We start from the raw sequence: 18,631 nt of genomic DNA, 5'->3' as shown, positions 1-18,631 counted from the left end.
TCGTTACAAAGCGATACAATTTCGCAATGGACCTTAAATTCCTAAAAAGCTTTTACAAAGGGTACTCCAATTACTGTTACAGGTAAGGGGAATCTTTTGTATAAATCGCTTTCAGCAATCCCATTAAAACAAAATAACGTCGATTACATGAAATATATTCGATATAATCCTTTGAAAATAATAAAAGTTGAAGATTAATGTAGTAGTAGGTTAGTATTTCTAATCCACAAATTAGATAAATATAAACTTATATGAAGTATAAACACTTGTCACCAACATACTTGCTTAAACTTTCGAACGGTTAAATAATTCTGCCATATATTCAAGCAAGGCGTTAGGGCATCCTCTAAAATGTATTATTCATAATTTACAATAAGTAAATTCTGTAGTCCTAATGCTTAACCTATAATCTATCAACACATTTGTGGTGTACGTTCTCTGAGTACACAGGTACGTCTAAATAAAATGTATCCATCATGTCAATAAATATAAATCACAAAGCAGACATCATAAATGCATACGGACTAGCCGATCGACATGACAGCGGGGTTGAACGCCTCGTTAAACACCGCCAATCGACGCACTAGATTGCTGTCAATGTCACTATTATACCTATTTTGAATTTTGAATGCGTACAAATTTGTTTTGTTTTTAATTTTTTACCAAATAACAAATTGAATATTTTTGTAACCCTATCGTTCCTACCAAACAAAACAATAACTGTTTATATTCGATGTCCATTAAGAATTATGGAATTATAGGCTACAAATAAACTTTAAGTAAAGAATTTAGACAAAAATCTTAAAGTTTCAACGAATAGACAAAATCCCGTAGTCGGCCGTTTTTCTCCGTAATTTTTATCGCTAGCTTTGACTTTCTATGTAGCAATAGATATTCAATTTATCTTATGAATGACTGTTATTATCAAAATGCATACGTCATCCATTCAGTTATTCGCTGAAGAATTTACAATCTCTAACTCGAACTCTCAAATGATTACTGACCTTTCAAATTTAGAATGCAAATACAAAGAACAGAATTATATAAACTTCAAACAAATACGCAATTTATTGAACACCGTTAAACACCACTCTACAACAATTTGAATGAAAAGCGTTGAGAAACTTTAGTTTGTATGAGAACCACCACAGACTAAAGAAGCAGTTACCTTACCTTAAATAGTTAATGATACACTATAGAAAAGAAAAACATGTTTGGTTATAATGTAAGAATGAACCTTTATTATGACAACTCATTATATAAGAAAATATTTATGATCCTATTGACAAGCCGTAACACGTATCCTAAAATGTTAATACTAATTCTCCGAGTTAAATATATTTGCTACTTTATATGAATAGATAACATTTATATTATTTGTATAAATAGTATAGTAGCGGGCCAGACAGATGTTCTGTACACATGTCTTAAACAAAATCTTCTTGTAAATCTCAGCCATACTTGAATCCACTCGACACACAAAAACATTCAATCAAAATCCGCCCATGAAAGACGAGTTTAATTACAAATACACGCACAGAATTTGATATAAAGATTATGTTGTCAAACAAGTAATTATTGTTAGTTTAAATCGTTAATAATAAAATAATGAGTTAGCTATTTTGCATCGCTATGACTGTGCCTCAATAATATCGTGCTCTGTAAAGAGTGTCGAGACTGAAGAGCTCTTCGCCCAACAGCTGTTTCTCAGATCCAGCTGCCTCGCGTCACAGATTTGTAAGAACACGATCATTGTGCAAACAAAGTGTCCCTGTTTAGCCGATCCGAATATTATTGTTTTCAAAACTTGTATAAATATTTCGGTTTTCGATTTGTTTATTTATCCGTTAAGGATCGTAAATGTTTTCGAAACCGCATGATGATTTGTTTTATTAGGTTTGATTTTTGTGTACAGCATTTGTTAGTATATATGAAGTTGAGATAGAGAGAGAGAGAGAGAACAAGAGAAGGGGCTTCTCTCTCTCTATTGGTAGTCGATTCCACAGTCCGCTGGTTCGCAAAAGATAGAAGTGATCACTGTTTTTTTTTCTTTTATACCATAGTATTTTAAAAAGTTACAAAATTCATATTACAAAATGCTTGATAATAATTATTGTATGTATTTATTAATTTGTATAGTCAGAGCCTGGGTAAGAATCAGACAATAGATTGGCACATTGGCAGAAGGCTCGCAAGTGCCGGCCTTTCAAGAATTGGTACGCTCTTTTCTTGACCCTAAGTAGAATTGGTCCGGAAATACTTCAGTTTAGTATATCTATTTTCCTTCTCTTCGATAAGGCCGCCCGGTACCTCCTTAATTTATGTTAACTGAAAGTACACCAAATACGTAATGCAATTAAATGTTAATTAATAAATAATACTTAAACAATCCATTCAGTTAACACACCTTTGTTTTAAATGTCAAATTTTATTAACCAACAAGAAACTCCATCGTTACTAAAACTAAAATCTAATCTAAAGCTAAGTGAGCAAACGACACGGTAATCACGTAAACGAAACGTCTAATGTGAACCATTCAACAACGAAAACAACGCCACATTAAGAATGAATAATAAATGATCGCATAGACCTTTTAATGTTGTTACTGTCCACAGAGTTACTGACAGTAACAACATCTGCAGGTTGATTGTACAGTGGATTGACTTGAATACTGTGTTTATTAGTTTTAAAAAAAATCTATGGCCTTCTTTTTAGGTCTTGGCCTCAGATTTCTGTATCTGTTTCATGATCATTTGTTAAACTAATAGGCAAGTAGGTGATCAGCCTTCTGACTTTTTGGGTCTAAGGCAAGCCGGTTTCCTCACGATGGTTCCCTTCACCATTCGAGCTAATGTTAAATGCGCACATAGAAAGAAAATCCATCCTACGACCTCAGGGATGAGAGTCGCACGCTGTAGCCACTAGGCCAACACTGCTCATGTTCATTAGTTTAGCCTAACTAATTTAAGTATAAATAATTAATTGGTATAAGTTAAAATTCTCTCATTAATACTAATTATGATTAAAATCGTAACATCGATCGGTTACTATATTATTTACTAAATTAATTAAAACTAAATCAATCGTCTCGTCTAGTTCATGTTATATTGTCACTGTGCTCCAAATTGTGTACGTTTATTGTTTCACATTCTAGATAGATCAGCATCTTAAGTTAAAACGGCGAATCAGACTGAGTATTTTTTTCATGACTATTAGATTTACATATACGCGAAAATAGCGAACCAAAGTCCCTTCCAACTGTATTTTCAATAATCCCTAATAAATCAATACAGCTGAAATCACGCAAAAAATCTTCAACATTAACGATCATCTTGAACAAGTTAATTCTCTGCAGGGTTCTATATATAGCGTTCTCTGAATGCACGCACGTAAACGCGTCAATGAATTACATGGGATTAGCTGAAAGTTATAACATAGTTCTGCGGTAGGTCGGACAAATGGAAACGTTCCGTGAACCGCTAATCCGAAACATATGCGACAAAAAACGAGGGTCAACTTCGAGAACGTTCTATAAAAAGAGAAGATCAACACGGATTGACAATGACATGAGTTTCTCTGGAGTTTATTTATGTCTACAAGCATTTCCTTTTAGTGGGGACAAAACAAGGATCTCTTAGATAAGTGTTATACGTCAGGATGAAGCAGTACATTATGGTAATAAGCTTGAAGCGGAAGATTGGACAGCTAAGACAAGACAAGCAGAATTAGAATGTCCTGTCTCATTTGCAGGAAACATTTTCATTTGTGATTTATTCGAAACTTTATAGAATAACTATATATTGTTGATAATATTTACGTGAATTGTCTTTAAATACACTTTAAACAGGAGTTTTAATAAATATTTATTTGGATATTCATTCCAGGCAATAATTTACAATTCTAATCAAAACCTGGCTGGTGGTTGGGTTGCTTTTCTCAACCAGGGCACGTGTAAAATCTATTTCTAGGTTGAAATCATGAATGTAACTCTAAATTATTTTTGAAATTGATCACATTTTGTACGAAAATATTAGATAAATTAAATTTTAATGCGTTATAGTGACGTGGTTTTGATCGACAAGAATACAAATAGAAAAAGTATCGAATGTGTAATTGAGCCATCGTGAGTCACCACTGCACATCTGCTATTGGGAGCACTGCTTGGTTGCATTGATGTAAGAAATTGGCTAGAAATATTTTTTACACTTTTTATTTAATTACTGAGATCCAATAGGATATAAATCAAAGACGACATTATGGCGTTCTACCGGTATCTGATATTAGATTGATTGTTTTGACTTAAAGCCAACCTTTTCTGACTTTAAGATATCTGTTTAAGTAAAAATACTCACAGCTAAAAACTTGTTACGATGACGCAACGGCTTGAAGAAAATAATTTCACGATTTTTTAAATTCACATCAATGTGTGTAATTGAATACAAGACGTGTAATTTTTATAAAACTTCACAACGTTGTTAAGTTTCTATCTAAGCGTTCCTAAGTAGATAGTAACATCCTGATACTGAGTACAGTACATAATACAGTACATATTTGGCTGTGTGACAGTTACTTACCACAACACGTTCACTTATTCCCTGTGGCCTATGCTTAGTTCCGGTACTCTACCATTTTGTTTAGCCCCTCGGTTACCGTGTGGTGTATTATTTAGCGAAAACTAAGGGACTCATTTAATGGACTCTAGAAAACTACAAAATGAGGGGAGAATATTAGATTTCTTATCGGAACAAAAAGGAACGCACGTTCGTAATTAGGGTACAAAGTTTTTAAAGAAACTCAATGCTAAGGGTAAATCAAGGTTGGGGGAACGTCCACGGTTAAGATTCAAATAAAAAATAATTGTATACTGAAGTACTAGTTAAAAACAGAATGAAGAAATCTATGGTAATACATAGTTTAGATGTAATAGTTTACTATTCTTATAATAATTGAATGGTGCTACAACCCTTAATAGCATATTTTTGCATAGTTTTCGTAATCGTCACTCATTACTTAGTAAAAGAAATTTTTTACACTGGTAATCGAAGATTTCGGAACAAAGATATGCCAGGCATATATATTTTCTTCTACCGATTTTCTATGGGTACTTAGAAAAAAGGCAATTTCGCCCATTCGGTATTTGGACGCACTTTATATATTTTTAATAATTAATTATTTTAATCTATATAACTATTTTACTTAATTTGTATTGCAATAATCTATAGAAGTAATAATACAAGAATTATCTAAGCGTGTTGATAACAGTTGAAAAATCTAACACAAAAACAAAAGATGTAATAAATCATATATAGATGTTTGTTATGAAAGAGCTGGAAACCCTGACACAGGTATTTTTAACTTAAAAAGGTTCCCAAATCTTACACATTGTAATGCATATGTACTTAAAATGAATTAACACATTTTTATTTTTATTTATTTATCTATAAGTTTCATCCAATATATATAGTATGAAGAGAGAAAGAATGAAGTTATTAAAAATAAAATATTTTTTTTGTTTCTATCATTTATTCTAAACGAAGGAATGTTATAATTGTGTTTATTTAATTATGTTGTCAATTTTACTAACTATGCGGGTCGTAACTATTAACATCTCGCTCATATAGAGACATAATCGCCTGCATAATATAATGGTAATTAACTAATATAGATGCACATTGCACACATCCTAATAACCATGATACTAATCATTACAACAGGAATAAAATTGAATGTCGTTAAATTAATTTATCACTAGTTCGATGACCTGATTATTCTGGAATAGGGTTTTAAATCAATAAATCTAAAATGCACTTCGAATTGACGATTCGAATGCGCATGTAAAGACTGAATTTTCAATGTCGAATATTCCATAGATAATAAATTTGGCAGGTTATACAAATAATATTTAAGTCTGTAAATTTTCTCGTATTAATGACAGTTGTTATATTAAAGAAACGTTGTTTTACTGCTACATTAGTACATAATATGATAACGTATAGTTAATACATAAAGCTAGTGACTTTATTGTAGCGTAGGTAAATACAAGTATGTGCCTAGTAATCACAGCAAAAGAACATACATGTCTGTAGTATTTTATGAATTATCTTAAGTGAGTAATAAAAAGTATATTTTATTAATATATCAATATCTTGATTATAGTTTAGCAATATATTAAAGATTCTCACAACATCCTTCTCTCATTCACTATTTTCATAGAAGTTAATGCGTCCATAATTCTCATGTTAATAAAAAACGGCCCTTCGTTGTAAATTTTATAATAAAAAATAAAATATATCAGTCGATGGAATCAAGTTACCTATTATAATCTGCAATTTATCTTCTAATAAAGGTGCAACCGTCCCTAAGGTATAAATTATACAGTGATACACATCTCAGCCCCCGGGGCCCGCAGATTAGCCCCTAGAGACAACTAAATGTGACAAAATAAATGATGGAATTTCCGAAGAATTGAATGCTAACAATAATCGCCATAACATTGGGGTAATTTAGAATGCTTCAAATTTAATAGAAATGGAACGTTTTACGATAATTCAACATGATATGAGGGCTATATTGTTGCTACATTTTGTCTAGGGTAGATAGTGTATTTTATAATAAAAAATATCGGAAATAACAACTTTCACCTGTACCAAGAATTAAATGGTCATTGTTGGTGAGTAACGGAAGCTATATAGTCGCTCTTCGTCACAACATAAACACAATTTTAGTCTTTAGGTTAGTTAAAGCTAAAAAAATTACTTTGTGAATGATATTTTACAATCTTAACAAGCCGAAATTGAATTCGCATGACTGTATATTAAAAAGAAAAGTAAAAAAATATTACGTAAATATTATATTGTTTAATATTGTTTCTCGAAGTGACTTACCTAAAACTAGGGTAGCATAGCGTATCGTTTCATATATTGTGTTTACGTAAGTTTCAGAACCGAGACTGCGCGAACTAGGGCTGCTATTAATAAAAAAATTGATACACGGAAATTATAGTTAGCGTTTAGGCGTGATTGAATCTTACTTATTAACCTCATCCACCTACAGAAGCGTAAATAACAACAACGATACATGCATTCTTTATAACTCTATATAAAATTCTCTCGCGATCATTAATGTTAAGAGTCATTGTATACGACAGGCCTATATAACGATTAATAAACCAGCGATAAACCATTTATCTGTAAGGCCCATAAACATGTGCCCAGTCTCGGTTAGGGTCCTCGGCGTTTATATATTTTGTTTAGACAATATTGTTTTTATCATAATAATAATAATAGCTTTTATTTTCAGATACTTTCACATTTAAACACGTGTCTATTACTGATTCTTTAATTTGTTCTATCAACCTTCGAAGTTGTCTTCCTCTTTTTCATTTGCAGTACCACCACCAGTTTAGCACTTTTTTGCTCCACATTTCTGTACTTCTTGACATGTGACCATTTCCACTTTAGTTTATTTATTTTTATTGAAACATTACCTTAGTTGTTTGTCTTAAAGCTGTATTCTTTATATGGTCTATTCTTTTCTTCCCTATCATCGTTCCATCGATCTTAGACACGCCTGTAGCTGTGTAAGAAAAAATATATAAAAACATACATATGTAATTGTAAACTTTACATAAATAATTTTTAGAAGAAAAATTGTTAGTTAATTAGCTTTGTCATTATATGCGGGTACATAAACAAACATATCAAGTCTTGACTAAAAATTGTAAGTAATTATCGCCTATGTATTTTATCCCGTATATAAGAAAATAATTAATAGATACACTTGTAATAGCGGAAAGCAATGATAACATAAATGTAGGTTTTATTACTTAAATCTTTGGCGCGGTATATGGTGGTAAGTTTATTAGGGTAATTGTTAAACATTTTACGTTAAAATAGCTAATAATTTTTTGGACAAAATTGACGTATGTCTGTCAAATTCCTCGTAAGGTAAATACAAAAATAATGTTCCCTTTTTAAATACTCACTCCCGAGTTAAGATGTCCTTAGTAAGTATATGGCCCATAAGACTTGCAGTAAACCGCCTACAACATCACATTCAAGTCCCGACCTCCGCTCTTTCAGCTTTATTGCAACATGAATGAACCATCCAAATACTTCCTTTGTTAACCTTAAGTATTATACTTGTTACTTGTGTTAAGTTACATGTAAATAAGTGACAACTTGTGAGAAGTGAAAGTTCTATAATAAATATACTTATTTTACTGATATTATCTTTATTACTAAAATAACAATTTTAAACAAATGTTGATAATTTTTATTAAAATAAATAATAATGAAAATAAATCAATGGCGCTACACCCTTTTTAGATCTGGGCCTCCGATTTCTATATATGTTTCACGATCATTTGTTAATCGAATAGGCAAGTTGGTGATCAGCCTTCTGTGCCTGACGCACGCCGGCGACTTTTCGGTCTAAGGCATGCTGGTTTCCTCACGATGTTTTCCTTCACCGTTCGAGCGAATGTTAAATGCGCACATAGAAAGAAAGTCCATTGGTGCACAGCCGGGGATCGAACCTACGACTTCAGGGATGGAAATGGAAAACATCGAGATAAAACTGGAATACCCATAAAGTGTGTGTCAGGGTGATCAGATATATTCCTATTAAAACACGAAACTACAGAAATCCATTTAAGGTCACTGGTTTTTTTTAATAATTTTATTTGGATTTGGCGTTGTTAATTTTTTTTTAAGTTTGTAGTAAGTTGAGAGATATTTTGAAACCCTTTAAAATATATTATATTTCGGTAATATGCCTACGTATACGGGTGTATGACATTACATACAATACACCTTAATTAGTTAAAGTAAGTTCTGACAGTGATTTTTACAGGACAAGCATTTTAATTTTTAAATCTTTTAATCCTATTTATCTTAACGTAAATTTTAATTACGATTGCACAACTCTTAAATGTTACAGCGATTATATCTGTCGAAATCCATTTACTTTCTGATTTCGTAATTACCTCAATGAAAAGCGATATTTAAGCTTATTTCCGAGATTAAAATGCTAAGTGGTAGGTAAAAGCCGTCTGCAATGCAGTTACGCCGTCCTTCTGGCTGCCCTCCAGATTCCAGATTGTATAGAAAATTATACAAGCATCCTATGAAAGTCGGAATCGAGTGGTTGCATTAAAAATACGTTACATTTGTATCCATAACGCGAAACGTCTGGACTCTTAAATCCTTTACGTTATGTAGATTTGAAGTTGGACTTTTAAATTTGGAATTTTATTTCAAGCTTTTTTCACCGAGCATCTGTATATGTCACATTGTGTATAAAACAATATCGTGTGTTTTCTGGCTTTGTACTTACTTACGTGGAAACTTTTCCATAGACAGCATTTTTTCTTGACACTAAATAAACCTCTTTCCCATTTACCGTTGGACTATTAAATACTTTTTTAATGAAATATTGTCGTGAATGAAATATAATCGTTATTGAGATAACCCATGACTGTTAGAGGTCTTGGGACAAGTACGCTTCCAGTTCAAAATCATAAATAAAAACACGACGTCAGAAGTCGCGAACCCACTTTTTTAATAATTAAAATTATCTTGCTGTAAATTATTTATTTTGTCCAACTATTTAGAATGTCAGCACGTCATACCTAATTGATAACGGAGTGGCAGCGCGCCAAATGCGAGAGACACAAAATCAATAATCCAATGATTGATGGTGCAGAATTTTAATTAAGCTCACATCACCCTGTTAGCCGACAAAATGAGCTTATAATGGCGAACATTGAATACGTTGGATGTTATCAACGTAAACGAGCCTCCACACGTCATGAATGCACTCTCTATATAATACCGTACTGCCTTATCATTAGTATAATTGAAATATGTAAAAGGTCCGCCACGTATGTTTACATTACGGAAAAACATTAAAGAAAAGCTTTATTACACATAACACAAATTGCTACAGAGACTTCTCTCTGCTAAGCTATGTTAAAAATCAGGCACACGGAAAAATGAAGGGCAGTTAGAGAAAGAATAAATGTTACCGATGCTGAACTAAAGACAATCGGTGAAGTGACAGAGCCCTACAATGGCATCCATATCCATCTGACTTGGTGCAGGTGGCCTTCGGCATATGGACCCGGCAAGCCCAAGCAAGAGAACTTTAGAAGGGGTTGGAGGAGGAATCCATGGGGTTCCATAAACTAGATTTAAGATTTTGTAACATAATTATTTAATTGTAGTAATTTCAGGAATAAAATACCGTATTATTATTAAACATGTACTGTAAAATGAGAGTGTGTAATATTCCCTGTATCGTGGGCAACTAGTCTTTTCCATTTGACATACTTATTGTATGTACTTGAAGTTAAAAATTCAACATAATTTAACTACAGTTGTATAGTTTAGTATATTCATATATTACTTTAATCTCCGTCAATACTATAAATGTTTTTTAAAAATAAAATTCATTATACATAACAGCACTTTGGTTAAGTCGATACGGTCTTACGGAATTATTAAATTTTAATACGTTCCAACAATATAAGGCTGCAAATGGCAAATATACATTTAAGGCCGAAAATTAAAACTGCAATATGACATGATGTCTGTACTCAGAATATTTTAAAAGCCCCGGCTTAAATGACTTTAACAGCATTCGCAAATTGTCAAGTGCACTTGATTGCATTTGATAAAGTGGTCACAAGTAGGTTTATTCGATTTTTAAAAATCCGGATGTGAAAAAATTACCAGATGTAAAATTCAAGTAATGTGTGAGCGATAACGCAGGGTGTGACGAATTAGCTTGGCACCCCAAGATCGACCCCTACCGAGAGAATGAATAACCATGAAATTACTCATAAAACTTACATTAGTGAGAGTTTATAAAGCTATAGTCCATGTGGTCCACTCGTAAACCCACAGTCTATAAAAAATCGGTCAAGATAGAACCGAGATAACGTGTGAAGATCCCGATAGATAGCTTTTTATTGTTATGTAAAAAACTTGGAACATAACGAATATAGGCTATTAAAATCTCAGCCTTAAGAGAGACGAGATATAGACAATATATTATTTATAAAACAGGTAGTTTTATGAGTTCACACTGTTTGCGTTTTCACAATATGTGTATCCATTATTTTTGCATTTTCGTAACCACATTCACGTGTTTGACTGATAACTTCTTTTAAATGATCAGTCCTTTCTAGTATGAAATAGCCTAAATCACTACAGTAGTATGTCAAAGGCTTGCAAGTTAAACTGGCCATTTAAGATTCAAAGGATATATCAGATTACAGTTGCGAGAATTTTACTTAATTTCGTGCGGAACCCAAAAATATCCATCTTCTCCTCGGGCAATAAACTAAAATTCTAAATTGGGATAATTAATGGGTGTATCTTTATTGTCATTAAGTTTATACAAACATCTTCACTGCACTACGACATGTCTGATTGGTGGATTCTGGGTGCTGACGCTGACACATTTGTCTTGAACTCTGTTGACCCTTGGATGCAGGCTATTTAAATCAAATAGCATCTATAGGTAGTAAGTGTGAAAAGTTTGTTTGGCACTAATATCTCCACTGATTGGAATTTGTAATTTTTTACAGAAATGGCTATCACGCCAAAAAAAATGTTAATAATTAAGAAATTAAGAAATGCTTTTAAATAAATATACAATTTATTTTGTAATGCAACAAATATTATGTTTGTTGCTTATACGTATTTTAAGTAATTCTGAAGAGTAAAAGAAAACACTTTTTTAACGGATTGAAGCTCCATATTATTATAAACTTATAATTATTTTACATAATTTTAAAATTTTCCCCGACGTTTCGCGTGCTTTACAGCGTGCGTTAAAAAAGCATTTTATTTAATAAAGCATTAAATGTGTAAAAGGTATGTTTATAAAAGACAATACTATAATTCTGAAGATACCTTCCCGTAAGTTAAGTAACATCGTTTCAGAAAATTTAAATCAATACATAACCAAAACACAGTATTTAAATTCCATACATGCCAATATAAATATCTATTAAAAACCCCGGCGAAACAGTTGTTTTTTACGCCCAGAATAAAGCAATTGAATGATTTGAAAATCAATTGTACGCAGAAATGTGCGCTCATTTAAAATTCAATAATTATTTCTTAAACGCCAAAGAAATACTTTTTAGAGACTTATGTCATCATGATGACTACCTCATATTACATAATAGGATGCCATAAACGTAATTGGACAGCCATTTTTCAAGACCTGCCTTCCTGTCATCCGTTTTCCACTCCAATGGCTTTACAAAGAGGCTGGCCACCATGACAAGATGAGGTGTCAACGTATGACAAACGATATGCCATCTCGAGCGGCAAATAAGAAATATAATTTCCTCTTAGCTTATAGACGCTGTCGGCTATTTGTTAATATCGGAAGGTAATTTTTTGTATAACGGTTGTAGATAATCAAAAAAACTTTAATTGGTTACAAATGATATGAAGAAGTCTATTAAGTATGAGGGTGTGCAATTATTTAATCAATTACCGTCTAATATTCGTAATATTAGCGCGTTTAACCAATTCAAAAGGGCATTGAAGAAACATATCAGTATGAGTCTAATAGACTCAAATTGGAATGGCTGATGGCGACGTGTATCTCGTTCGTATATACGTAAGTTTCACATGTAAATAAAATACATTTTTTGTTATGAGAAATAAAGTTCTTTGAACATTAATACGACCACCTGACATACTTAAAACTTTTTAACCTAAAAATTTAGTACTATATAATCCTAGTCAACAAAATATAATAGGTATATAAATATATTGTTCATGTATGATAATCGGTTTGAGCATTATGTTGTTCTATCGCATTAGTAGTAACTGTTAATATAGTATACCTAATGATCTGGAATAAATAAATAAACGTTTGATTCAACATGATTATTGTACAATCGTTGCTATAGATTAGTATTCATTTCTTGTTTTTAAATTTTGATGTTCCTATGTCAAGTATACAATATGAAAAGATTTTTCTTGACTTCAATGTCATGTACACCGAAAAACCAATTTTTATTACTTATCCTAATTTAATTCATAATAAAACTACTCTTCTCTCTAAGACTTAAATCATAAGCTTGTTTACAATACCACAACATTATACAGGAAATTGTTACAATGATGTATTCATAGTTTCCGTTGTCGATGAGTATAAACCATAAACTACGGCCAAAACACAACGTAGCTCAATAGACAATCAATTTAATAGAGTTATTAATAGGTGAGAAGAATAAATAAGAGATAATATAGACATGTCACGCGATAAAAAATGTGGTTATGAGTGAACGGATGTGAACAACTCGAAATAATAGTGAGGTTCCAGCTATTAACGCGGACAGACATCCTTTGATTCATTTATTTATTTTTATTTTATTTATTTATTCATTTGGGAAACAAACAGATACATCTCTAAAAGTAGAAGTCAGAAAAGAAATATAAACATAAGAATTAAAGCATTGGATATATCCACAAAAAGTTTCACTGATAAAAAAAAAGGATATAAAGCAAAACAAAACGTGACATAACAGAGAACAAAATATTTAAGTAGACAATATAAAGTTTATAGATCGGTAGAACGACAACAAAACACATACTAGTAGCCAAAATAAGAAGAAAGATACAAGGTTTACTACTCGAATAGTTGTTTTAACCTATTCTTAAATGAAGCAGTAGAGGAGTGCGAAAAAAGATCGATATTAGTAGTAGAATCAAGAGTAGAACACATCCTGTGAAGAGGCTCACGGAACCCAATGTTGGTTCTGGGAGTCGGAAGGTTAAAGGTTCTGTGCGAGCGTAGAGATCTGGCAGGAATATTGAATCTTATGAGTTCCAGAAGATTTGAACAAGTTAATTCATATACGCATATTTTTCTTATAATGACACAATCTATCAAACTACGCCTAGTACTCAAAGAAAGCAAATTATATTTTTTTAAAAGTTCGTTGTATTTAGCCCTACCACCGTTCATGCGACAATTTAAAATACGCAAAAATTTCTTTTGTACAGCCTCCAGTTGTGTGACATATATAGCGTAGTAGGGATTCCAGATTGGACTAGCGTATTCCAACTGAGACTGCACAAGCGTCTTATAGAGGTGAATATATGTGGTTCTGTCTTTGAAAGGTTTGGTGATACGCGTTATGAAACCCAACATACGGTAGGCTTTATTAATAATCAAGCCTATGTGTTTATCTAGGGATAATTTGGAGTCAAGAAGGACCCCAAGATCCCTTACAGAGCCCACACGTTCGAGGGAATGGTTTCCAAGGGTGAAGTTGGCCGTGATTGTTTTATGTATTTTCCTTGTAAACACGATATGCTGACATTTACTGTATTTTAAGAATAATTTGTTTATTTTGCAGTAGTCATCTAGCCTATCGAGATCTTCCTGAATAAGCTCCACATCAGAAAGTGCAACTACCGTTTTATATAACTTTAAGTCGTCTGCGTATAACAAGTACTTGCAGTGTAAAAAACATTTAGATATGTCGTTGATAAATAAAGAAAAGAGCAACGGCCCAAGGATTGAGCCTTGGGGGACACCGGATGTCACTACTATTTGAGAAGAAGTAAACCCATTTATTACCACTGATTGCACACGATTAGATAGATATGCCGTAAACCATCTTAAAAGATTGCCCTTAATACCATTAAAAGACAGCTTTTGTAAAAGCATCATATGGTCAACCTTATCAAAAGCCTTCTGAAAGTCCGTATAGATTGTGTCTATTTGGTGTTTATTATCTAAACCGCTAAAAATATAATTAGTAAAAACAAGGAGGTTAGAGAGAGTAGATTTACCAGCTGCGAATCCGTGCTGTTGGTCTATAATAACGTGCCTTAGGCTGGAATAAATTCGTCGGTGAACTAATCTTTCCAAGATCTTAGGGATTGCAGAAAGTATTGAAATCGGTCGGTAATTTTCGACATCACTCCTTTCACCAGTCTTAAAGATAGGCGTTATATAAGATAATTTCCAGCAATCAGGAAAAGTGCCACTGGACATACACTTATTGAATATAATCTGTAAAGGGACACACAATGAACGATGTGTATGCTTTAGAAAAACTGGTCTAATTTGATCTGGACCAGGACCTTTACTCGGATCAAGCAAATATAGTTCCTTGCTGATCTCGTCTACATCGAAATACAAGTTATGCACAAGGATCTGAGAGTCACTGGAAAGGCTCTCTTCAACTGTCACAGCGTCTCCATCCGAGTGAGTTTGAGGTTCAAATACTGACTGAAAATAATTTGAAAATAACTCAACTATTTGTTTGGGATCGTCGGATGAAATGCTGCCATACTTCATTAGTTTAGGGTAACCTAAATTACTTTGTTTTAGAGTGGACGTGTATTTCCAAAAATGTTTGATATTAGATTTAAGCGATTGTTCAATCCTTTCTATATAGCGATTATAACAAAGTTTCATAAGATTTTTAACACGTCCTCTTAATAAAGAAAACTCTTGATAGTCGAGTAAGCCTTTGTAGGTCTTCCAGCGACACCAGAGTTTCTTCTTACGATTAAGAGCTCTAATCAGCCCTCTGCTAAACCAAACTGGATACTTACGGGATTTAGGTTTAGAGAATGGCACGCAAGCAGCAATAATTGCATTTATTTTTGAGTAGAAGACGGTAACAGCATCCTCAGAATGGGACGTGGCTAGTAATGTCACCCAATCGACCTTATCGATAGCATTATTTATTAAGTCATAATCTGCATTAAAGAAATTTCTTTGATTGAAAGTAGCTGATGTCATGACAGTTAACCTATTAACAGTACTAAGAATATCTAAAGGCGGGTGATGAGGAACAGGACCAAGTAAAGGATCATCAGAGAAATCAACACGCCCGGGAAGTGTTGTTAGGACTAGGTCCAGGAGCCGCCCATTGTTGTTGTGGATAACATTATTTTGTTTTAAATTCATAAAAGACATGGTATGCAACAACAATTTCGATGACTCAGTATTTGCAGATTGTAGTAGGGTATCTGGAGAGGATGACCAGATGAGATAAGGTAAATTAAAGTCACCTGTAATTATGTAATTAGAAAATCGAGCGCTAGCGTGTATGTCATGCAGTTTTTGAAAGAATTTTAAGTATGCAGAGGTATGAGTAACGGGAGAAAAGTAACAAGCAGTCAGGAGGAGACCAGCATGAGATGGCAAGTGAATGTATATTTCCTCCAAATCCGGGGCTTCAAACTCAGTCAATCTGATAGATTTAATTCCTTTTTTCACCATAACTAAAACTCCACCGCCACCTTTTTTACGAGAGAATTGGAGGTTTCTGTCCCGTCGAAATACATCATAACCACCCGAATGCAACTCTCCATCAAACACAGAATCCACCAACCAAGTCTCAACCAGAACAATAACATCAAAGTTGCTAAGAAGAATACTATTTTTGAGTTTATCTATTTTACTCTTGATGCCTCCACAGTTTTGATAGTAAACAGATAAGGTATTTTGAGCCATTATCCATAGTCAAAAATATGAAAGATAGGAAACAAGGTGAAAATTATAGAAAAATCCAGTTTCGCACTCCACACCGCAGTTAAAGAATATTCAAAGAACAAGATTCTAACAAAAAATATAGAAAATTTGAATACAGTATAAAAAATATGTAAGCTATACAAACGGGAATATAGTCATACTAATTTGGCTAGATCATCATTGGATCGCACTTGGATGGCTTTAGCTTCATCAGTTTTTCTGACAAACATACAAAGGTTTTTTACCCATACATACTTGTACCCTTTTTCCTTAGCGAGTTGCCTGACCTTACTGAAAAGTATTTTATTTTTCAGGGTAAGGTGCTCATTGACGTAGAATCGATTATTGTTTGTAACACCAGACACTGCCGCAGATCCACCAAGCAATTGATCAACTGATAGAGTGCCACGCACACGCGCGGCCGCGATAAAATCATCACGTTTTCTGCGAGTTGTCAACTGCAGTATAATATTTTTTGGGCGACCCGCAGGTACACCAGGCGCAACGCGGTGTACAGTTTTTATGTCAGAGTCTTTTAATTCGACGTTTAAAATGTTGCTGAGTGCAAAAGAGAGCTGCATAAGGTTTTCGCCTTTACTTTCGGGCACATTTTGAATCTCAACGTTGCAATTTCTAGAGGCTTGATCGAAGTGGTCGAGCCTGTTACGCAAGGTTTCAAGCTCGTGACGTAGTGACGCATTTTCTTCTATGTAGTTGGATGGCAGGGTAGAGGAGCTCATGACAGCCGCTGATTCTACTTGAGCTACCCTTTCTTCCCATGTGCTCATGCGATTTTCTAGGGCGCTTATATCGTTCCTGAATGTTCGCGAAACCTCCAAGATAGCAGAGTTAAGATCATCACGCCACTGTTGACTTAAGTTTGCAAATTTTGAGTCCATATATTTTGTCAAAGCCTCCGTATCCACATTCAAGGGCGAACCCATGGGAAATGTTGGTGAGGTGGTCGCCGAGGGCGCAGCTTTCCTTTTAGTCTTACATGCAGAACACTTCCATTTTATTCTGTTCATAGGTAAAATTTTCTTAAAGTCTAATTCCGTCAATTCAGCACAATAGAAATGCAACCATGCTAGGCAGGAGGTACATTTGATGCCTTCCGTATCAGGTGCAATTTTTAAACACCTACGGCAATCCATTATTATGGTTTCTACTCAAATCCTAATGTAGGAATAATCAAAAGATTATGTTATAATAATTTGGTCCAAAATCCTTGTATCCAGCCAATAGTTCTACTAGGTATGGCAATAGTGCCGCTGTCAGATGTCAGTTGCCAAAAGTCAGATTTAACAATGACGTTGACTGTCGTGTTTGAATGTTTCTATTTATGTGGACAAAGGAATATGAGGGTATTTTAAAAATGATTCATAGAATGTGTCGCATAGATTTTTCTAGTTTACTCAGTAATTCGGGATGTGTCGAAAGAATCTCCAATATATGTGGTTCACAGTACCTTTATAAGGCACTAAATACACTTCCTGTTGGGTTTCACTCGGAGTTTACTGGGTAACTCAACAAAACTGCACACACAATAATACCGCTGTCACTGTTTCACACGTATATGATTTGAACACAACACGTCTTATTTGTGTAGGTTTAAATAAGATAGAATTCTTCTAGATACAGGACATATTATTAAAGCAAAGACATAGTATTGTCTTTTGTTAAAATAGCTTTAACACATTAAGAAAAACACTTTTTGAATGGATTAAAGCTATGTATATAAAAAAGAAAGTTCAAAAAGTGTTTTTCTTAAAGCAAAGTCATTTATGAAAAGTTCCATAATATTCTCACAGAAAAAACACCTTATACAAAACTTATTTAGTTCCTTTTTACGTCATATTTTTATAAATTTACATTTTACAGTAGCAATGTTTTATTAAATTCCGAGTTGATTAATTTGAAGTCCAAACACATCTACTTTATGTTGTTTCTCTATAAAACACTTAAACCAGTAGTTGTTAATATCTCTTTGTTATTTGATTAAAACGACACTTGTGACGCCTTCCACCCACAGCCATCAAACGCGAGACGAAGCCATAAAGTGTGTCAAATTAAAAACCCTTTGAACTTGCCGTCAACATATTCG

The 18,631-nt window shown here is 33.4% G+C and overlaps 2 protein-coding genes across 2 annotated transcripts; both read right to left on the bottom strand.

Moving 5' to 3' along the window:
* Positions 1-14,999: 14,999 nt before the first annotated feature.
* Positions 15,000-16,509, bottom strand: LOC123714671. The gene is made up of 2 exons (XM_045669036.1): positions 15,126-16,509; positions 15,000-15,054 (listed from the first exon to the last, which is right to left on the bottom strand). Exons 1-2 carry the CDS (start codon positions 16,507-16,509, stop codon positions 15,041-15,043), a joined length of 1,398 nt encoding a protein of 465 aa, XP_045524992.1. The 3' UTR covers positions 15,000-15,040.
* Positions 16,510-16,655: 146 nt separating this feature from the next.
* Positions 16,656-17,644, bottom strand: LOC123714672. The gene has a single exon (XM_045669037.1). The coding sequence runs from the start codon at positions 17,553-17,555 to the stop codon at positions 16,683-16,685; it is 873 nt and encodes a 290-aa protein (XP_045524993.1). The 5' UTR covers positions 17,556-17,644; the 3' UTR covers positions 16,656-16,682.
* Between the last annotated feature and the right edge of the window lie 987 nt (positions 17,645-18,631).

Source organism: Pieris brassicae, chromosome 9 (genome assembly GCF_905147105.1).
Source record: "Pieris brassicae chromosome 9, ilPieBrab1.1, whole genome shotgun sequence".
NCBI lineage: Eukaryota > Metazoa > Arthropoda > Insecta > Lepidoptera > Pieridae > Pieris > Pieris brassicae.
The sequence above is the reverse complement of the archived record's forward strand: the minus strand, read 5'-3'. Positions and strand labels throughout refer to the sequence as shown.